This window comes from Poecile atricapillus, chromosome 1, assembly GCF_030490865.1.
Source record: "Poecile atricapillus isolate bPoeAtr1 chromosome 1, bPoeAtr1.hap1, whole genome shotgun sequence".
Lineage (NCBI taxonomy): Eukaryota > Metazoa > Chordata > Aves > Passeriformes > Paridae > Poecile > Poecile atricapillus.
Window position 1 is genome coordinate 157,975,694 of NC_081249.1, and position 23,029 is coordinate 157,998,722.

The 23,029-nt window shown below is 39.1% G+C and overlaps 1 protein-coding gene across 4 annotated transcripts in view; it reads left to right on the plus strand.

The window, feature by feature from the left end:
• The window catches only part of LIN52 (lin-52 DREAM MuvB core complex component), a 40,982-nt gene extending 18,914 nt beyond the window's left edge, over positions 1-22,068 (plus strand). For 3 of the 4 annotated variants that reach the window (XR_009278597.1, XM_058848275.1, XM_058848285.1), the window contains one exon: positions 20,147-22,068. Coding sequence is in view for 2 of the 4 variants with exons in the window: in XM_058848285.1 (XP_058704268.1) it covers positions 20,147-20,202 (56 nt within the window). In the remaining 2 variants the exon portion in view is untranslated. The remainder of the gene's footprint in view (positions 1-20,146) is intronic. The other variant, XM_058848295.1, reaches the window with a different exon arrangement.
• Positions 22,069-23,029: the final 961 nt, after the last annotated feature.

A 23,029-nucleotide genomic window follows, 5' to 3' on the forward strand; every position in this document is an offset into this window, starting at 1 on the left:
TTGGTAATCAGCAGCATCACTGACTTTCTGTGTCTGAGTTTGAATGTACAGTAGTGGCGTTCCATTTAAAAAACTATTTAGTTGAAATGATTATAGCAAAAATAATGTAAAGGTTGTAACAGTATGCAGTTTTCAAAAAGCTGAACATCATGTGTAAATGCATATATTAATGTTACCTGGCAATTGTTTTCAGCACAATGAATGTTTCATTCAAACTTTTGAAAATGCATCTTTTTTTCTTTATTATTTTGACCTAGTTTTGTTGCATGGATGGCTCTGTTTAGTGAACTTTTTCCAGCCATTCCACACCATCCGAACCATCAGTGGATAGTAATTTTCTAGTTGCAGTGGGTGGCAATGCCTCATCTCTGAAGAGCTGGCTTGTGAATCCTTGTCTGAGGTTCTGGTCTAAATCTCTTGGTCATGCTGGGGTCAGCACAGTGCATTTACCAGGCTGAAGTTGCAAAGTCCTCAGTGTCCAGGTTGCCTGGTGCTTCCCTGTTAGAATTCAGTCTGCCAGACCCATGGCACCCTTGTCTTTCATGAATGGAATTCAAAAAGACACTTATATTTCCATAAATAAATTAGGAATTCAGTGGCTTCTTCCGGCTAATCAGGGCAGGCTGATAAACCTTGCTAGCTGTTTAATAAATGAATTGTGACTGATTACCTATTAATATGGACGCCTCAGGAATTCACCCTGGGGGAAGCAGAGCAGTGAAATAGAGAGGGGCATGGCCCCCTGGGAAATCAGGGCTTCATGTTTGCAGCTTAAATATCTCTGTGAAGTATCAATAAGGAGGTAATTGAATTTTGAACACAAACATGAGCGCCGGGTGGATGAAGGAGAGGGGGGCCCTGATCATCTCTTCATGCCCCTTCATACTCCCCTCCCCTTCCCCTTAGAGACCACTCTAGTGAAGATAGATGCTAAATCCATTAAATAAAGATTAGACTGTGTTGTGGTAGAAAATGGCAGCTTAGCTAGATCCCTGGGCAAATTGGGACCTTTAAGCAATACAGAAAATTAAAATATACATTTTTAACAAGTGTGCTGTCGACACAGTAATAATGACTCTGTGGCTTGTGGGGTTTGCTCACCTTTCAGATCTGCTTTTGTTTGGTTATATCACTTGCTCTTGTTTTGAAACCAGCCTGCTTGGTCTCTCTGAATTAGAGAAGACTTAGGGGAAGGAAGGTTATTTTCCCACCTTGCTTTCTGGCTTTGGAACTTTTTATTGGCTCTTATTCTTATAATAGTATCAAAGATCAGTACTCTTGTATTTGAATATAGAAATAATTAACTTTGGCTCTGACACAGTCGCATGTTCTGAAAAGTAGTTGGAAATAGTCTATAGGAAGCATGGAGATGTAAATGTGATCAAACTTTTTATAAATGGTTTTTATTTTCTAAGCATATGGCTTTGTTTTTTATTTACTCCAGATCAATTTTTCTGAATTCTACTCTTATGGGAAAGATTAGTATAGGGTTGTGCATTGTAAAAGGTCAATATTCTTTTTTGTCACACAGTGAATTGTAGAAACACAGCTGAAGTGGTGTTCAAGGGATGACAGTTTTTCTTTATAATACTGTGCTAGACACAGAACACAACCAGGCCTTCTTCACAATCTCATGTACCCTATTGTCTGTTGCAGAAGGTCAACAGATCTTCTTGGGTTTTGCAGGAAAAACCTCATCTGCTTGTACAAGTAGAGGACAAATTGCCATACTGGAGAGACTACTCCTCCTACTTTTTCCAAGTAAGATGATCATTCTACAGAAAAAATCCAAAATTGTTTCTGTTTAATGATTTGGATCAAGAAATGAGCCTAAACCAATGTTTTCCTAGAGATAACTGCTGTTCCTTCCATCTAGATTTTTTTTTCTTTAGTCTAGATAGTTTTGGAAATGGAATGAGAAAAGAATGATTTTATGCTTTGTTGAATGTTTCAGTTTAAGACAAGTTAGGAAGAAACCCCAAGACATTGAATTACAGTGGACTGAGACAATAGTAACATGGGGACTTCTCTTTGTACTTCCACAATCATCTCCTTGATAACACCACTTCCCTTTTTTCAGACTTCTCTCAAATATTAGCAGTTGTGCCTGGAAAACACTTGGTGATGTATCCTCAGCTTTAACTGCTAAGAAATGAACTCAGCATCTTCATTTTTTGTTTAAGAAGATGAACAGTAGATATTATTAAGTATAAAAAAGTATTAACACACACATGTCATTCCAGAGATAGTAGTGTACTGGGAATATTTTGGCTTCCATTAACTTAGAACTGCATTCAGACATGGTTTTCTATTTTTTTTCCAAACTATCATCTGCTTCCACATCCTAGCAGTTTCTTCATTTGTCTTTTGTGACAGGTGTTTTGCATTGGGAATGTCTGTATTCTTTCATCCAGCCGTGCTTCTAAGAAGAAAAAAAAAACAACTTTGTAAGCTGGCTTAGTGTCAAAGATTCTCTTTCATGGTGTTGGCACCAAATTGGAAATGAACAGGTACCACCCCTTAGCTAAATTGCAGTAATTGATTGTGTATGTGCTGGAGCCTGTCTCAACTGAAGAAGCCAGGCCTCAAGCCTCCCTTGGTAAGGGGAGATTACAGCACTGGGTTTACCTTTGACCAAGCATGTTCATCATGGGCTGCTTCATTTTTGGGACTTCCTGGCCTTTGTGCTCCTTGCAAGGAGACAGTTCCTTTCCTGAACCCCACCCCTCTCTCTCCAGTTCTCAGTCTCTTATTTATAACACATCTAATTTCCTTTAACCTCAGCTGGCCCCTTTCAAAGTCACCTGTACCTTGACAGCCTATGTCCTTTTTTTCTTATGCTACAGGCATTCCTTAGCCTTATTATATCACCTATTCTTCTACGTATTCTGGAGATTTCTCTGCCCTCTTCTTCCTGCTTCTACACTTAGACAAATTTTCTAGCTCAGGAGTCTTCTTTCCTTTGTAATGTCCCAAATTTAAAAGGAGACTCTTGCTAATTTGTTCTGTAGCTTCTTCTGAAGGCAGGCATGTGCCAGGAACCTCACAAGCTTACGGCTTTCCATATTAAGGCACTTAGTGATGCAACATTTTAATTAAATTAACCAGAATTCGTAAATTGTAGATAGACAGATTTTCCAGATCATCTCAATATGAGCTTTTAGAGTGATCAACACTCTGCTGGTGTTTAATCCATCAGACTGCCATATGGAGTGTTGAAGAGTAGAATATCTGTTTATTAACAATTGTTGTTTTTTCACGTCAGCAAGTACAATTTTTGTATTTGAGGACCTAGGAGTGCAATCTGTTCCTTCGTCTTACCTGAGTTACATCAACCTCATGCCAGACCTCATTTCATGCCAGTCCTTCTTTTTTTACTCAATTCAGGTGATCCAATAGGCTGTCTAAATGGCATAATAGAGCAAGAGGGTCATTCTGCCAGAGTCTTCAGAAGTTGTTTGGTTACACTATCACAAGGGGAATGTGTTCAGATGTCCTTTATGAGAAATTGCAGATACCCATATTGTCAGTGATTTCTGTGAACAGTTGAGACACATTTAGTGAAGCTTTGCAATTTTATTTACCATAATGTCATAACTCACAAAAGTCAGGAAATTACTCAAGAGCAAGCCAACATTTTATTCACTCTCAATTAATAAATACCTGTTCTCAAATCCTAGGAAATCTGGTGTTGGACTGCTCTAGGAATAGAATTTATCCGTCTCTTTAGAGCAGTTGTCTGTTCCATTTTATTGAGAAATACAAGTCTGTTTCTACTCATTTAGCTGAGTGAATGCTTTCCATTGTTGGTCTTTCCAATGGGAAAAATACTCTTCAGGCAAGAGGAGAAAACCTTCTTGTGTTGTGACGTTTTCATTGCTCTCCTCACAAAGAAGTATTAGCTCTTCTAGAATGGGAGATGAGATTATTGCAGTGCAGGAATATGTTTTACAGCACAGGCATCAGGCTTTTCTCATCAAATCTATTTTAAGATGTTTTTCTCTGTGAAAACCCCCTGAATTCTCAGCTGGAGTAAAATGCAGTCATTTTTATACATTCAAACATGTTCATAAATACTGGCTTATTTGCTTTTTTTGGATGCATTAACAGAGTGGGGAATAAGATGTGCTTATTAAGTTGACTTCAAATTTGATCTTCATTTAGGTGAGGTACAAAGAAGAGGGAGCTGTTGGTATGAGTTGGTGGTGATAGATGGAAAACAGCGGGTGTTTGCCTTTATTAGAGTTGTCTGTTTTATCCAGCAGATGGCATTGAAAATGTACCTGCTGGTCTTTCTTCATGCTAAAAACTGCCTTAAATGAAATCCAAAATCCTACAAGCTAGACTCTTCCTTTTGGTGCATAGTTGCAGATCACATCCTAATGAGGATTTTGAGTGACCTCTGCCTGCTGGATAGAACAAAAGAACTGCTGCTGGATTCCTAGAGAGGGCACAAGTTCTTCAAGCCCATGGAGACATCTTCCAGTGAAGGCCATGTCTTAGGCTGGTGACAATAGGAGTTTATAGGCTTTTTGCATGTGTGTCAATGAGAGGAGAAATGGTGAATGTTGATGATTTTTATAGTGGGTATCACCTAGTTTCCAATTAAATTATGAGGAAAGTGTGATGTAGATGTATTGTAATGATTCAAATTGTATGTAGTTATGGCAGTGAAACTGTACTATGAATGAAGAGAATATCAGTTCTGTAGCACTTTATCTTTGTTTCCTTTCTTTTCAGTACTCTTAACCTTTATTCTCTTTTCAGTAAATAATTCTGATAATATAACTTCTGTGCAAGCACTACAGTGCTCATGCAAAGTAGTGTTTTATTACTCCTAAGGAGCCAGATAATTTGAAAAAAAAATAAAATTTATGTACATGAAACACAGCTATCTTGTAGAGTTAGCATGGCTTTGTTTGTCTTGTATCGTATTTTGTTCTATATTGTGACTGTAAGTTAGCAACATCCATATTTCAGAGTATTTAGAGCACAGCAGGAGCTAATGAACATTACTACCTTCCTAGAACTTATGGGATTAAAAATGCTTCCTAGCAGCCCCTTCATTTCCCTTATATCTGAGGGACCTTAATACTTGTTGAAACTGGAGCTTTTTACTCCTCATCCAGTGCCAAACTAATTGTCTGTGATCCCTCTTTCGGTGGCTGCTGTTCTGTTGCTCATTTAATCTTGTGACCAAGTATAATGTTTGGCTCTCCAGTAACTCCAAGCACCCAAGCCATAATCTAAATCTTCTTCCATTTTTTGATATAACACCTATGGAATAAAACTTTTCCTGTATATCCACACAGTACTTACCCAAGTTTTTATAATATTATACCTTTCTCAGAATCTTTGATCTTATCAATTCTTGTTCCACTACAAAGATGAGTTCCATATTTTGACTGATTAAGATCTCCATACATTTCTACACATACTTCACTATTGCATCAGACCATTTCTCCATTTATCTTTCTAATCATATTTTTTTCTTTATTGTTCTGATGTTCTGTATGTTGTGGTTTTTTACATGATTTTTGTGTTTCTGTATGAAAAACCTGCTGTTTGGCAGAATTGTCTTGACAAATCTGTCTGAAGTTACTGGAGAATTTACTCAAAGTAATTGGGGTTTGTGCACAGTAGATGAATGTGGCAGGATTTAATCATGTTTTGCATGTGCCCCTCAAACCTCCTGAGCTCCTGGGATCATCCAAAACAGCCAGGTCCAGAATAGCCAGGTCTCCAGCATGGTGAAGCTGAGCAGATTGTTCTTCTCCTGTATGTCTTCAGGCTTGAGTGAATCTTGGAGCCACAGCAAATTATTATGCTATCTCCCACCTCTTCTGTTTGAATTTAATAATTGTTTATGCTTTACACCCTATATTTCTGCATAAGATCTAATAATCTTTTCCCAGGAAGGAAGTAAGTCTCATTCTCTATTTTGTAAGTTTGGATACTCTGTCACTTCAGGCAGTATTTTGGTAGGAATAATTTTGAGATAGTGTGGTATAACTATTCACTTCTAGAGAGTTGCTTATAAATCAAGAGTTTTCTTTATGAGAATGGAGGGGGGGGAGGAAGGGGATCTCTTTGATTTTGAAAGGTAGTGCAGTTGTTATTTTACATCTTTTCAACTGAGAAGATAAATTGGAAATTCCTATTGATTCCCAACTCTGAAATGAATGAGAGGGGAGAAAAGCAGAAAACAAATAATGGAAGCTAGTCAGATTAAAATTAGCAAAAATAAATGTTTTTTACATAATGAATATTTTGACGTGGGACTTTCTGCCACACTGGGATTTTTTTATTTTCTTTTTAGACCAAATACTTAGCAGCAATTGAAAAGGAATCAGGTAATTAAATGGATGATGAAAGCGTTCTTAGTTAGAGTAGGAAATATCAGCTCCTTCAGGATCTAAAACAAGCACTTAAGAAGAGGAGGAATCTTTCAGTAATAATTATTCCATATGTCTTTGTAATGTGGCTCCCTAATTTATATTTTCTTGTGATGCTTCTGATGTTGGGTGCAGTTAGACAGGATATCTGACTGGGTAGATTACTGATCTACCCTGCTCTATCAATTCCTGTGCTCATTTACAGTTTTTATGACTACAGAGTGCACAGATTCTCGTTCAATAGGAAATAACATTTCTACAATCTCTTTTAGCAACTAGTCATAGATCCTATTTATATATAGGACTTTATATACAGCATTTTAGTCAGTGGTATAGAATGTAAATTCTGAGCATGCTCTGAGTTATATCTCTGGAGAGAACGTCATTATTAAACCTTTTTGAAGTGTCCCTGGTGGCAGCTCCGTAGAGCAGGTGGCCTGCATGGCACACGCACACAGAGAGTCAGGAGCCTGTGTCTTATCAGACCATATAATCTAAAAATCACTCAGCCTGTTTTAGTCTCCTGGGGAGATGATGACGATGACACAGGACTCTTATGCTAAAAACTAATTGTTAAACTGCAGAGGACGTCATTCAACACAAATCCCAGCAGAAAAGGGCTGGGTGATGGATATTTCTGGGTAGCAGGCCAAGCTCTCATTTGGTTTTCAACAGATAGTTCTCTGGGTTGCCCCAATATTTTCATGTCTAGTACCTGGCTTACTTAAAAATAAAGAGCACATTAATTAAAAAAAAAAAAAAAAGCGAAAAATATACGTTTATTAATGTATGCATATAAAACTGGAAGGAGCAAACAGTTCCTTCTCTGTCTCAGGGCATAAAATGCCCTCACTCTTGCCGATGGTGCTTGGGTTCCCTGGAACATTAAGCAAAGCAGTGGGTAGGTAGAAGGTTAAAGGCAAGGAAACAGTGTTAAAAAGGAATACAGCAAGTAAGTAGTATGTGGGAAAGGAATGTGGAATTGCATATACATCTGTTGATTGAAACACAGTGTGGAGATCCAGGGAAGTAATGCGTCTGCAATGCTACATCCAGTGTCCCAGTGTGAAGAAGACATTGGTTAACTGGAGTGAATTCAGTGGAGGGCCACCAAGATGATCAGGGGCTGGAGCACTTGCCCTGTGAACAGAGGCCAGGGGAGTGGGGCTTATTCTGCAAGAAGAGGTGACCTCACAGGGACCTGATACCTGCCTGCTGGAACATGCAGGGAGCTTATCTGAGAAGATGGAGTTGGGCAGTGGGAGGACAAGAGACAATAATTATAAATTGATGCGAGAATGTTTCTGACTGGAATCAAGAGAAAACTTTTCCAGCATGGAACAGTCAAGTGTTGGAAGGATTGTCAAGAGAGGTTGTGCAGTCTCCATCAATGGAGGATGTATAAAGGCTTGAGCAGTCTGTCTGTTCTGAACAGAACATTAACTGCAGACCTGCCAAGGTTCTATCACATCAGAATGAATCTCTGATTCTGTACAATTTTCCTCATATGATATTGTACTGTATACCTTATTTGATCTTTTCTGGTAGATTAAATTTTCTTCACTAAGCACTTTTTCCTTGTATCTTGGTTTTATTATACCTCTTCTACTCTGCTGTACTTTTTTAACTCTAAATACATCTGATAGTTCCATCGTCACTGGACCATGGAGTATTCAGATTTCTCCTGACTTACAAAGTATTTTCAATGCCCCTCAACCCCCAGAGCAGTGTTCCCACTCACCAAATCTATGGAGATTCATGGCCATCTTCATGGCTATCTTCATGGCAAAGCAGAGGCACTGCTTTCCTTTCTGAGCTGTTTTGTAGAAGGTTTGCTGTCTGCTTTGCTGCACTGCCTCTGTTCTTCTAGTAATGGATGAAAACCACTTCTGTGCTCATTAAAAGATAGCAGTGTGGCTGCATTCAGCTTTCATAAGAGAAGTACCTAATGGTAGGCATGGCCTCAGACCAGTGGTATGCATGGACTGTAAATAAACATGAAGGGATTTTTGGAAGCAGATGAGTACCAAAGCTTACTGGACTACTCTCAGTAGACTTTCTGGAGCAAAAAAGAAGGATTTTTTGGTTTTTTTTGGCTTTATTTCTGGGTTTCAAAAAACTGGAGTTTCTTCTGGCCTCTATTCTCGGGAGATATTTTCAGACTCCAATACCCTCCATATTTCTTGGATTCTTAATATTTTCTTCAAAACTCATCGATACTAGAAGCGTGAGGATGTTTATGAAAAGTGTATTCCCATTTCCTTGTGGGTCTGGGAGGGTGTATTTTTGGGTATATCTTTTATATCTGCTTTTACAGTTGAACCTTGCCTAGTTGTCTTTAAGCTTGTTAGCAGCTAAATTGTAATAATTGTAGCAGAACCTACACTGTTTATATTTTAATACCCATTCCAAATAGCCTTCAATGGTATTACAATTTTGTTATGAAGTAGGTCAGGTTAACACTTGTCCTGGTTTAGGGCAAATTTAGGAGAAAACCTCCAGTGGGGCTTCCCCCCCCCCCCGCCCCCGGGAAGCAAATTCACGTGGCTCTTTTCCCCCACCCCCCAACCGGTTCAGGAAGAGATTTCTCTGAGAGAAGTGGAAAAAACCTGTTTATTTCACAGGCACAGCACCACCCCGCACAAAAATGAATGATATCAAATTACAAAACCTCTCGCCGTTCAGAAGAGATGACAGAACTTCAGAGGGTCTCTTTCCTGTGGGTGTTCGCTCTGTTATCAGTCCCTCTGGCGCTGGAAAATGCTGCTGCCCAGGCTGGGCTCCCGGTAGTCCACGGGTGCAAGCTCCCGGTGCTCCCCCGAGTCCCCAGTCCAAAGCAGGTTCGATTTGTTTCAGAAAAAGGGAAAGAAAACAGTCCAGGAAGACCTCTCTGCTCCGGCTAGTTGAAAAGCCAAGGCGATCTGTGTCTTGTTGTCTGTCTGTGCTGTAGTCAAAACTCCCGATGTGGGGGGAGCAAGTACAGTCTCTGATAACAGACTCGGTGCTTCTTTTCCACTCACTTTTAGTCTCAGATGGAATTTTAAGAATATAAAACCTGTCTCTGGGTTAGGTGGACGAATGGGGATACAATTTAACATCATAATCAACCCAGGACAACATAGATCCTCTGAGTAATAACATCTTCTCCATATTCATTCAAACTTTACTGGTATTTAAAAATTTAAACAATGTTTTTTAAATTTTAAAAACTGTAACATTTCTAAATCAGTGTGTTTCCTCAGATGTCTTGTGACCAACTTGGAGTTGGTAAGGATTTGAATTTACTGAATCCTCTTCTGGTCTTTCAGCTCCCCCTCAGCTCAGGGTACTACTGCCAGAAGAGTATTGTAGTGGGCAGAACACATGAAATTTACCAAGTTAATATAACTTAAATAATATAACTACAACTTAAAATGCTGGAATTAAGCAAGCAGTGAATATACTGGGAAGGATGAGGATAGGGATAAGAGGACTTATTACATGAAGTAGCTTTGATTCACATGAAGGAAAGAATAAAATTATGGGGGCAGTTGTGAAGGTTTTCTTCTACAGCCCACAAACTGTGTATTGCTATTCTTCCATAATTCTGTCTTAACAAAGCCTGAGACTTTGATCTTGGAACACTGAAATTTCAGTCATTTGCATATATTTGGCCATACAGACTTTTTCCTTGGATTTTTGGAAAGTTTGTAAGTCTTCTGTGTAATGTAATACTAATTGCATAAGGAATCTTGGTTTATCATGTGTAAATCAAATAGTATTTTCCAGTCAAAACCCCATAAATCTTTTCATGGAGACCTTCAATACTGATAATGCATTGTTGTGTCAAGGGCTGCAGTCATCTAAATAGGAAAATGTTTCAATAAGGAATCTTGGGATTAGAAAACATTTTAAAGATTTGCTCTGCTCTTTAGAGTAACAACATACTTCTGGACAAATAAATACAGACTCCCATATTGTAAGCTTCTTTAATCTAGATATCTCTTTGCAATAAGTTTGTTGATGGAAGTTAGATTTAAAAATTCAGTTCTTCTTCACAGTTCAGGCCATTAGCTAACCTATTGATAAGGGCTAGTTTTGACCTTTTGGAGGTCAAGGAAGCTGTACCATTCTTGATGCAGTGCTGCAAGCCTCCCTGTAAACAAGCCTGGATGTCTCCTGATTGGATTTGTGTGCCCTGGCTTGCATAACCATACAGCTTGTATCCCAGTGTTATTAGCCAAAAGGAATATAGGGACTTACATAATCATTACACGATTATTTTTCAGTAACTGTACTGTAAATATGTAATTCTCTCTGCTCCTAATAACTCTTAATCCCTTTGTTTCTATTGGCTCCTGGGCTCAGATTTGACCATGGCCTCCATGCCCTGGCCACTGATAAAACTTGAAAAAATTGTTACACTCAGGGTTCACCTGCTTTGCTCCCAGCAGTAAATACGTGTTCCGCAGCACAGGCGGGGCACTGCATTGTGGTGCACTGTGTTGTGGGAGCATGGGCAGCACTTCTGCCTTCATTCCTTCTGAGAAGGGTCCATTCACCTCCAGAAACCTTTCATACCTGCCTCTGTGTGTATGTTCAGCACAGACCTCTGCTGAGCTTCTTTGTGTGTTTTATGCCTGAGAGTTCTTGAGCAGTTTTGATCTCATTTCTGCATGTTGTTTGAGAAAGAAGATTCTTCCATGAGATCCTGCAGTGAACAAATCTAAATTATCAAGAACTCTTGATCCACTGCAGGTGTTGGAAGCCAGGAAGAGATTATTTTCCTTTTGGCACAAGCTAATAGAAAAAGGCCCTCTTTTGCTGTTTAGTTGTGATACCTGTGGGATTTCATGGTCAGAGTTCTCCCAAGTGGTAGCTCTTCCAGTGATAACTTACACTAGTAAAGTACCTTTCAGGTATATTTGAAAATATCCTCAACTTTGATGCAAAATTGCTTTTCTTACTGCTTTTAATATTAGAAGGGTATTTTTTTTTTCTTTCAGCCTTGCAAAAAACTTGAGAATAATTTTTCTGTGTTTAATTAGCTTCATAAGTCAGTGGCTGGCCTTACATCTTGACACTTTTGGCATGCAAAATTTTCTTGTGTATTTGACCTTGGCTTTATTCCAGAATAAATATTTTAAGCTGCTAGTAGTGTGTAGGTTTATTTTTGTCTTTGGTCTGAGACTAGGGGGCAGACATAAGGAGCACTGAGAGAAGTGAAGTGTATAAACCACAATTAGAATTGCAGTGCACAGGTGTCTGTAGATCTTACACAATTGCCAAGCTATTTGTTTCTTGAATGATAGGGGCTTTGGGAATGTATTTTGGAGAATAAAGGGAGCAGAAGGCCTTCCATTTGCATGTTAGGCTTGTGGGTTTGGTTGTTTGGGTTTTTTTGGTTTTCTTTTTTTTCAAAACATACTTTAAATTCTTCCAGACTTGATACATTTGATATCTTTACAGAACCAACATATTGAATGGCTGAAAGTGATCTACTGTGGCTGAGGATGCAGTTTATAACTGCCTTCAGAAAGGAATCAGCATTGAAGAAAAAAATTTCTTGCATAATAGCTTTTCTTTGAGCATCGAATTAGGTCTTGTGGTTTAAAAATCTGAATGCCAGCACTGAAAATAAGATGACTTGTAATAATATTTAAAAAGAATGACTTTAGCATCAAGGTTATGGGTGAGTTCTGCTGCAGACTCTTGAGGATCTTTTTGGGAAGAGAGGCATCTTAAATCTCTATGCTAGTCATACACAAAATCTTATTGCAATGAAAAAATAGTGAAGTGAATAAACAGCAGCTCACAGTACAGGATGCTTGATGTATCAGGAGTCCTAGTGTTCACTGTATTTTGCAATTTAATGCACAATAATTTTTTAGTTCTGTATTTCTGTATGCTCCACTCACCGTGTTGGATCTGTATTCTTAGGATGTGAGGTTCCATTAAAAAATAAATAATAATCACAGCCCCTGCTCCCCCCCACATACACTCATTTTCTGTAATATGGTAATGATATCACCGTAGCAGTAATTACGGGTCATCTTCATTTCTTTCATCTCTGCTGGTTCTGATGGCTTCATTCCTTTGACGGAGAAGATTTGGCTCTGGGTGCTGTGATTATTTTGTTAAGCATTATTCGAATAGACAGGAGTGAGAGAAATTAATCAATCCAAATGCAATTAGCATCATGTTTAACCCAGTGATGGACGTCTCAAGGTGAAACAGCCAGGGGAGTTTCAGACATTATTATTCAATCCAGTGGCTCTTATCTAAATTATAATCAAGAGATTTTTATTGGCTTTGCAGAGAGAAGATGTAACTCTTTCCCTGCTTTGTGGGTCAAAGGGATTAGATCTTTGCCCTATAAGATACTGGCTACAGGCTCCTAGAATTGGGAGGTACTGTAAGAGTTTACTGTAATATCAGGGTCACTCAGGATAAAACACCTGCACATGCCCATATCTGTGACCTGGAACATAAGTTTAGTAGCTCCTTGGTCATTGGCAGGGTTGTCTTTGCCCCTTGCTTAGAGCGTTTTCATTGACTGGCTTTGCCCATCTGTATGTGAATGAATACCATTTGTAGTTTCAGCATTTGAAGCTCTGTGAACATCACACTTTGCTACTGAATGCAAACAGAATGGTAACCTCCTTGCAAGGTAGGTAAATCTGGTTAGGAGAACAAGGTAAATTATTCTGCAGGGAAGGAATCTAATTTTTCTTAGACCAGATATAATTTTAGTATTTATTGATAGCAACAATAACATTTTTGAGGATTTATTTATCTGCAGCAGATCTGTTATCACTGGATAATTCTGAATGATCTCTCAGATCTCTTATCAGGTATAAGATAAAACATGAGTACCGTATGTGGAGAAAAACAAGGTGGAAAGAGGTCACGTGAGGATTTCATAATTCAGGAAAGCATTAGGTATTTGATTACAATTCTTAAGGCCCTAGCTAACACTCACTAAACTGCTTCAGTGATTTAAAACTTTATCAGTCTTAGCTATTTACCACTTCTCTGTCAGAGAGGACTGTTGTCATAGCACACTGGGAGGAGCAGTCCATGTGCTTACCTGCTCCAATTCACAGCCTGGCTTTGTGCAAGCTCTCACCTTCTTCGGCATTTCAAAACAAGTCATGCCAGACTGTGAAGCACAGCTGACATTAAGGGCACATTCTGCTGTCTCATTCACCAAGGGAAGGACGCTGATGTTTTGTACCAAGGGCATGTTATTATTTAAAAATGCTGCAGCAAGACTTGACAGCTGATCTTTCAGAGCCTGAATTGTAGCACAGTTGCTGAATCCTTTCGCATAAATCTTGTGCTGGTTTTGGCTGGGGTAGAGTTACTTTTCTTCACAGTGGCTGGTATGGGGCTGTGTTCTGGACTTGTGCTGAGCACAGGTTGAAAATAGAGAGATGGTTTTGTTATTGGTGAGCAAACCCCAGGCCTTCTCTGCCTTGTGCACTGCCACGCTGCCAGAGAGGCTTGAGGTACATGCAGGTTGGGAGGAGACACAGCTGGGACAGGAGATCTAAACTGACGAAAGGGATATTCCAGATCACATGACATTGTACTCAGTATATAAAGTGGGGGGAAAACGGAGGGAAGAGATGTTCAGAGTGGTGGTGTTTGTATTCCCAAATCACCATTATGATGGGGCCCTGCTCTCCTGGAGTTGGCTGAACACCTGCCTGCCATGGGAAGCAGTGAATCAAATCCTTGTTTTGCTTTGCTTTCTCTGTTAAACTGTCTTTATCCTAACCCACAAATTTCCCAGCTTTTACCCTTCTGATCCTCTCCCTGATTCTGCTGATGAGAATGAATAAATGGTTGCATGGGGCTTGGTTGCTGGCTGGGGTGAAAGCACAACAGTCTGTACTGAGGCTGTGACCCCATCTGTAAGGTGGGAATTAAATCACTGTATGTTTCAAGAATATTGTAAGACTTGATAAACTTTGCAAGTGCTTTGATACCGATTACTGAGAGATGCCATGGTAATGCAAACTTATTCCACCTGGAGGTTTACGCTGATTCTGCTGTCTTACCTGAGGAATGTGTTTCAGGAGAGTTAGGTGATTGCCGTGGTCTTCAGTGTCAGTGTAACAGTTCCTGAACCATAGCTTGGAGTGTCTGTATATGCCAGTTGTGCCTTCAGGGTAGGTGACTGACCTTGTTTTCACTAACCACTGCTCTCCTGAGATGGCAGTTCAACTCTCTCTAAAATTGGGCTTGGGGTAGCATTCACTGGTAAGTATTTCTCAAAGGTCAACAGTCTTCAACTAGCAGCTCATTTGACACTTGTATTAGGAAGCAGACAACAGATAGCAGAGTAATTGAAGCTCTTTCTGTGAAGAAAGAGGTGTGAACTGGTGCCAGGTGGTGAAAAGGTTTTGGGGGTCTGATTTGCGATAGATCTGCAGGGACCAGCTTCTATCTCTCTGACAGAAGTTCTGATTATGTTGTCTGGGTAATAATATTCTCTTGGTCTTGTCTGTCATATACCTCTTTTTTCTTTGAGGGCTGTTCAGTAGTAAAGTCAACCTTAAATATTTTTGCTGATTTTAAATTACATTTTTTCCTTCAACCCTCATCCCCTGACTTATTTTTTTTATTTTCCTTCCACATGCAATATTAGTTGAGCCCAGCTAAAAGGTGTGACTTTGCAATTGGCTTTCTCAAGTTCAGTCAAGCAAAACTCCCACAGTTGCTCACAGGCAGATTCCTCTAGGCCTTTTTTATGCCCTGACAACTAAGAAAAAGAATCCTTGTGTCTTCTTATCCTAACATTTTATATCAGCACATAAGAAATCATTTCTGATGCAATAGACTCTTGTGAAAGAAGGTTAAAAACCAGAGAGAATTGTTCTGCTGTCTTTCTGCAATTCGTATTCTTTGCCATAAAATGGTAATTTGCGTTGACAGTGCTTCAGAACTAAACATTTCTAGTTTTGTTTTCTATGTAGTCCAAGGGCACAGCAGTATTTTGAAAGTGCACGATTACTACTTTAAAGGAATCCTTCCATGCTGCAAAACAAGTTCTTTGGTTACCATAAATGCAACTGAATGGGAGGAATAACTGATAAGCTAACAAAGTATAACAGTGCCTAAAATAGCCCGTTTGTAGGCAAGAATATAGCATTCAAAATGTGACACTGCAAGACATTTCAGAGCTGAAATTAATTGTATTTCTGGGTTTTATTAGTAGCAAGACCTTTAGATTCAGCAAGGCTATATTTTCAGGTCAGAGAAGGATCACAGTAAAATTTGTTCCATAAGTTGTACATCTGGGAGAGAAGCTAAGAAGTGCTTCTTTAACAAGTGACTTTGTATTACAGTATCTATAATTTGAAGATACATGCAAGCTTTGTTTTGAGATTTTTAGATAAGCCCAGAAGTAGTAATCAGTGAAGGTATAATGTTCATAATGAATGTGTGATAAATACAGTTTGTCACGTAGATCTTTTACATAGACTTTATCCCCAAGAGTGTTCTGGATATATTTAAGAGTATGTTATGTTTAAAATGTGTGCATGTATGTGTGTTGCTTAGGGATTCTCCTGGATGAAAGTTGCTTATGTAAGTATAAATCACTGTTTTCCTTGCTGATTTTAAAGCAGTAAATCCTTCCATTATTTCCTGGCTATCCAGACCTTATGACACAGTATGTCCTGTGCTGTCATATGTGTGAGAAGGCTTTTTACGGGGAGCAATCAGGCTGGACCCCAATCTCCAGTGCAGTGGTTTTTTTCTAATTAAATTGTCAGTGGAAGGAATATCCGGAGCAGCAGTTTTCATTTTCAATCGAGGAAAAAACATTATGAGTCTTTGTCATTTGATTAAAAGTTACTTAACCTTTAAATTGCTACAGATGTAAAGATAGCTCTGAGTTTCCAATGTAATCGCCTCCAAGTTAAAATCAGGAAAATCTTTGTGTAATGAAACCCATATGTCATAGTGAAAGGATGCAAAGCACTGGCAGAGTGGGCTGCTCTAGCAGGAGATTCTGCACCCAATCTTGTTAACCAGGACTGCTTTTGGTAATCCCTCATCTCCTCACTTGTAGGAAATCAATCTGTACTACTGAATCTTTTCAACCAGCAACTACAAAATTTACTGTGGAGAGGCAGCTTGGGGACAATTGTAGTAAAAACGGAGCCTGAGGCAACAAGGCTAAATGTGGGATTGAGAGATTGAAGTTCTAAAGAGGAGATTATATTAAACCTTATTCTGCTCCCCTATCAAGTAGAAATGTCTCCTCCTCCTCCTTTCAGCCCCAGCCTTTCCTACCCAGTACCTGTTCTTGAGATCTGCTTGGCAGATCTTTCCAGGGAGCAAACTTAATTCCTACAGTACAGCGTTCTCTGTTAATTATAATAGCCTGATACCGTTTTCAGTAAATTTATCTGAAGGAGTTTATTTAAGCACTACTTCCAGAGCAACTAGTGCTGATATCAACTTAAAGCTTTTTTTTTCCTGCGGAGTTCAGTGTCTTCCTTCTCCTTAGTAGGTGAGGTTAATTTGTATCCAACCTATTGCAAAGGTATCCATTGTTGATTTTTCTATTGTAGTAGATGCACAGGGTAGGCAAGGCTGTAAATCGTGACTTGTCATGCAGATTCATGCTTCTGTTTTGTGCTGTGAAGCCTCTGTAGTGTGTGTCTGCTGGTACAATGAAACCTGTGCTCAAACCCTCTCTTCCCTTGAAGTCCATGGTTTAAACTACTATTGTAAAGAAAAAATCCCTGAAGTTTTCAATATAGTTTTGTCCAACCTTTTAATTAAAAAATCCACCTCTATCTACTATTCAAATGGCTTCTGCTGGTCCCTTGGGTAGTTGCTTAAAGCTGGTTTTACCATCCCTCTTAGCCTGCAATCGTATTTGGAATGTGGGTGATGGTTTCTTCATTCACAAGCTCTTCCCTCACTCCAGCAAGCTCCATAAGACCCCAATGGAAATTATATTCCTATTATTAAGAATTCATTTCTCAGAAGCAATACTGAGCAGAGAAGTCAGTTTAATATTAGAGCCTTTTACTGTGCAAAATCCATCAAATCATACTCCAGCACAGATGAAAAAGAAACAAAGGTGAAGGAATAGCCAAGATGTTTGAACGCAGTACCATGTAATAAAAATTTGGCCTGTGTTTACCAGGAATACATTGAACTGTGGTTCTTGGGCAGATAAGGGAAGCAGCTGAAGCAAGGAAGACTGTTAATGCTTGTGGAAACTTGCCCTTAGTTTGGCTGTGTTTTTTCTGTCAAATGATGATGTTACTTCCTGGCCATTTTTATACATATACAAAGATAAAAGGTCCTTTTTCTTTCTCACTTTGGCATCATATCTTTAAAAATAAAGCCCTGCTGCAAGCCTGAGTCTGTGAGGAGACAAGGAATACAGAATAGCAGAAGGCTGTCTCCTGCTCCTAATGGGATTTTGTAGCAGCATGTGCGAGTTTGTTTCAGAAGTCAGAAATGAACAGATGTTGGTATAAATTACCTCTGTGTCTGATGTCTTGCAAATTAAAAGCGCGGTTGGCATCACTAAACAATTTCACCAGGTTGGGGGGGGAAGCGGGTGGTGATTATTGTAGCAGGTCGGTAAGAATCTTTAAGCTGCAGCAGAACAGGATAGCAAGGATAAAGGAATGAAGAATAAAATGAGAGGTCTGTGAATTAATCAGAAATGTTAACATCTCCGATGACAAGTGAACAGGCAGGCACGTGCTCTTGGAGCAACCTCCAACCCACAGTAATTTCGCTCAGCGCACAGAAGGAGTCTATGCTCTGCCTGATTTATAGGGTGCAGCCCTCTTTGGGGGAACAGAATTGTCAGGCATTCGTATATCTCCTGTATGGGACTTGCACTCTGGAAAACTTTCCACTTTATCAGCTACAGTTTAGCTTATGTGCTTTTCCTGTTAAGAGTGTTTTAAAACCATACACTATTGTTGGAGCAAGGCAGGGAGGTGTCAAAGAACTAAGTACTAAGACTCTCTTCCAAGCTGAAATTTTAAAAATCTTTCAGTTTTATTTAATCATGTTCTTTGTGCATAAAAACTTAGTTCCTGACAAAATACCAATCCACTCTGTTCTTCTGCAGCACCTCCTATCCCTGTGTCACTTCAGCAGCACTTAAAACATACAGGTTATCTTGGGGCTGGGGAGGTAGAGGTACAAATGAGTACTTTTGTGGTAGCTCATGCTGTGACTCAGAAGCAGAATCCCAGGAGATATAACTCACAGCTGGAGGCATGAGGCAAGTAAATAGTGTGCAGTGATCTGCTTGAACCTGCAGCCAGTCTGAAGCATGTTCCATTCAGGACAGTGGACTTTGCAGCCTACAAGTATCAGTATGTAACAGACAGGTTATATACTCTTACATACAATTAATTGTTTTACAGGGATTTTGCTGACGAAACTACCACATTATAAAATTTTGTGTAAACAAATTAGATTGTAATAATTCAAAGAAGAGGCTTTAAGACACAAATTGTAACTTTTATGTAAACAAATAACAAAATATCTTTATGAGTGCACACTGAATTTGTAAGCTGAACATTTTTATTACATTTTAGCTCTGTTCTGACAGATAATCAATAATGTCAAAAGAAAACCCAACATCAACAAACTCACCTCCAGTTTTTATGCTAATTTTAATTTCTGATGTTTGTCTCAGTAGAGAAGTCAGGAATTGAATGGATAAAACAGAAAATTTATTCCTATCTCCTTCTAGACTATCTTTGAGGCTAGGTGTGGGAAACATGCATGCTTTCAACATAAAATAATAAAACCCTCCACGTTTTGATGCCTTCCAGTCCAGCACAAAGCTTGCACCTTCATTGAAAAGAAATGGAGGGGCACCAGTGGGAAAATTGTCTTTCTCCAGGCCTCAATTGCTAATGGTGTTGTCTTTGATGCATTGTATTGTTATTGCAAGACAAGAGTAGTATGAGGGCTGCGCTGTCAGCTTGTGAGCTTATGAGTTCTCAAGTCAGAAATGTCTCATGCAGAAAAGTGGCTGTGTAAACCCTGCTGCAGTACAGCTACCAGAGATTGATGGTACTGAGTGAGAGAGAGACATATATGCCTTGCCTTGCTGTATTAAACGTTGAAGGACTGACAACGCAGAGAGAAAGAGAAGACCAAAGCTCTATAAACTTTACTTTATTACCCTATCCATAGATGAACTGCATTGAAGAATATAAACCCCATTATATTACAGCATCCAGGGATTGACACTGCTGAGAGAGAGAAAATGCTGCCTAATTTCTGTTGAAGACCACATCATCCAGGGACCAATAATCCTGAAACAGAGAGAGTTCCATAATCTCTGACAGATTATAACATACAGGAACAATTGTGCCAAGATAGAGTGATGCAGATTTGGATTTCACCATTCAGAGATGGATAGTACAGAGAAAAGGAGGTGCTGCAAGAGCATAATGCAGTAGGAATAGAAAGCATAGATTGTATGTAATGAGACAGCCTGTAGGAATTATTGCTGAGTTTAGAAGATTCCAGACCCTGCCTGCATTTGTAGCATGTCAGGAATTCAAGCTGAAGTGCAGTTTTATTTATTTTCCACTTTAATAGATAAATAAAATAATTCTTAGTTTTGGTACAGCACAAATCTAAATTAATTTCTTATTGATGGTTAGAATATGTTATACAATTATACAAATTATACAATTGTTAGAGTTTCTTGGCTTTTTAAAAAATATTGATTTCATTTTCCTCTCTTATGATTTCAGCTAGAGAAATGACTCGAGGGAAATTCCTGAACATCCTTGAGAAACCGAAGAAGTAGCTGCATCTAGTATTTGGATGAAAATACCCCAACTAGGTAATTTTATGTACTGTGGATCCAGATGAAGCCCAGAAAGTCTAAGAAGAACAAAGCTCTTGCTGTAGACCTTCAGAAGCAAACATCTCTTTTTGCTTCCACAGCTCATCTCTTTATGGAGGAAATGTACCATAAGCACAGTTCTCAAGGACTGCAGTTGGTTGCATTGGAATTCGGACTTCATCTGACCATAGGATGTCCACCAGGAGGACTTGGCCCTGACGTGCTGTGATGCAGTCACCTGTTTCCATCAGCAGCTCAAAGTGAACAGCCAGTGTCCTTATTCAGCTGCTCTCAGGGGGCAGCCTGTTTGAAGTACACAGCAGATCTGACACTGGCCCAGTGTCCATCATGAGGCCTTGACCCTTTTGTGTGTCTTTTGTCTTCGATGCATTGATTTCCTGTGTGCGACGTCGGTGCCGAAGGATTCAAGCACAGCTTGGGGTGTGGATTGACCAAGAGCACTGGCTCAGCAGGAGCATATGCTTTTAGTGTAGCAGCTGAGTGCACTCTCTGTATTAGGTTCCAGTTGCTCATTGCCTTTAGAGAAGCACATCTGGTGCTCCAAGGAAGACCTCCAAGACCTTTGGTGTGCCGGGAGCTTCATTTCACCGCTAAATGATTCTCTAAGTGAAATTGAAACTAACAGACCACAGGGAGTAAGAAGTGTGTCTCAGGGAAGATATCCTCACAGAAACTTCGGCCAGTACACAAGGAAACAGCCTTGTCAATCCTCTGCAATTCTTTGCTTCTTGCAGGGCAGAAACTGCAAAGAGTTATAAAGTGGAAAGATGGTAATGTTTTCAGTTATCACTCCAACAAGTGGCAACAGGACTGTTAGCCACATTGGGATGATGGCTGTACATGGTCTCAGCATCTATGAAAATAATGTTTTGTGGTATTTTTAATTGTTTATAAACCAGCACCTCAAAATCTTCTTCTCCTACAAAATCAGAATTTTTGAGATAGAAACTTCTCTGAGCTGCTCCCTTTCAGAACACTGTGATTACAGTTTAATGCCTTTTTCTTCTGTTCATGCACTCTTACACATTTCCTCCCTTGGAAGAGGTACAGAGCATGTTTAGACTTTTTGTTTTATTTAAGAGAGTAATTTTTTTCATTCCATCCTCTTTCCTTTTCCTAGAAAACAACAGTTTAAACATTAGTAAATATGTTCTTTTTTAGGATACAACATAAATACAATAAATATGTTGAAACATAACATAACATGATGTTATTTTTACCATGCAGGCTTTTCAAAACGTGTCATTTCTCAGGCTGTAGTCACATATGAGAGAAGAAATTATTTGGAAATAGTACATGTAAGAGGCTGTCCTTACAGCACTGCATTTTTCTGGCTTTGCAGGGAGAGGAGGCTCTTTTTGGGTGCATGTGCAATAAAGAGGGGGAGTTTTTTTTTTTTGATCAGATAGACTTCTGAGTTTTACTGAATTGATGGTGATTGCGGTCTGTGGTTTTGGTTATTGTCAGTCAGAACTAGGCATGTTTGGGACTAAGTTAACTAAGCAGTTAAATCCTACATCTTGGAAAGACCCTGCACAAATTTAGAAATATCAGGACTTAAGACTTAACAGAGTTATTTTTGTCCTTCACAGTTTATGCAGGGCTGAGCTTAACAGGAACTCCGTCCCTTGAGAACATGAGAATTAAGACAGATGAAAGAGAAGAGAAGCTGAAAGTGGTAGTTCAGGAACAAAAAAACCCAGTGGTGCAAACTGATGTTGATGTAGCTTTAAGCACTGAATAACAGATTTGGAATGCAAATTTTTGTTTGTATATTATATATGTAATATATGTACACATATATGACATAATGGGATACTTCATCTGTATCACCAGTATTATTTTGTGCATTTTATAGAGGTTTCTTAGTCCAACACATTAAGGAATTGAGATCTAAAAGGAGGATAGAGGAAAAGATATGAAAGCTTGTCCTGGAAGTATATGTGTATTTTCTGATATGTGCAGTAGGAAATTTCAAACTCTAGGTAGTTTTTAGTAACATACATATGTTAAAAAAAAAAAATCATTTTATTATACACAGTAATCATCTTCTATAGGGCAGCCATTGACATATGCTTTAGAATTGTAATATTTTTTGGTTTTGTACTTATCATCTGTAGAGATGAGTCAACTATGTTATTTTTTATTGGCAATATTTATATGTATTTTTGTGTGTTAGAGAACTTTTTTTGCTTTTTGGTTTAATAATATGCAATTGCAAACCTCAAAGCTTTGTCTGGGTTTCCAAAATAGCCCTCTGAGATGCAAAAGCTTTTGCTTGGCCACTTAGGCAGTATTATTCCTCAGGCTCTTCTTTACTTACCTGCATGACACCACCTCAGGGTTTGGCCTGTGGATGTTCCATTCCCATCAGTAAATAAATATCTGTGAATATCCAAATGCTACTAAGGGTTTTCATACCCCTTTGAACCCTATTTTTTCATTCAGTGCTATCTTTCCTGACATCCATGCAGTTATCTATCTATACAAGAAAATCCAAGTGGCTTTTTGTTGCTGATGGGAATGAAGAGTTGTGATGGATTGGCATTTAGGAAAACACCCACAGATGTGATGGCTCTGAGAGAGGCTGCTGGGAGTTCCTTCTCTGCCTGAGACGTGGCCAATAGCTGGCCATTTCTGAGAATTGACAGTATTTTTGACCACTGAAAAAGTGGGATCACCTTTGTGAATACCACCTTTTAAACCTAAGCCCGGGAGCTTCTGGCTCTCTTTGTTTCCAGCCTTGAAAGGTAACAGAACTCTGGTG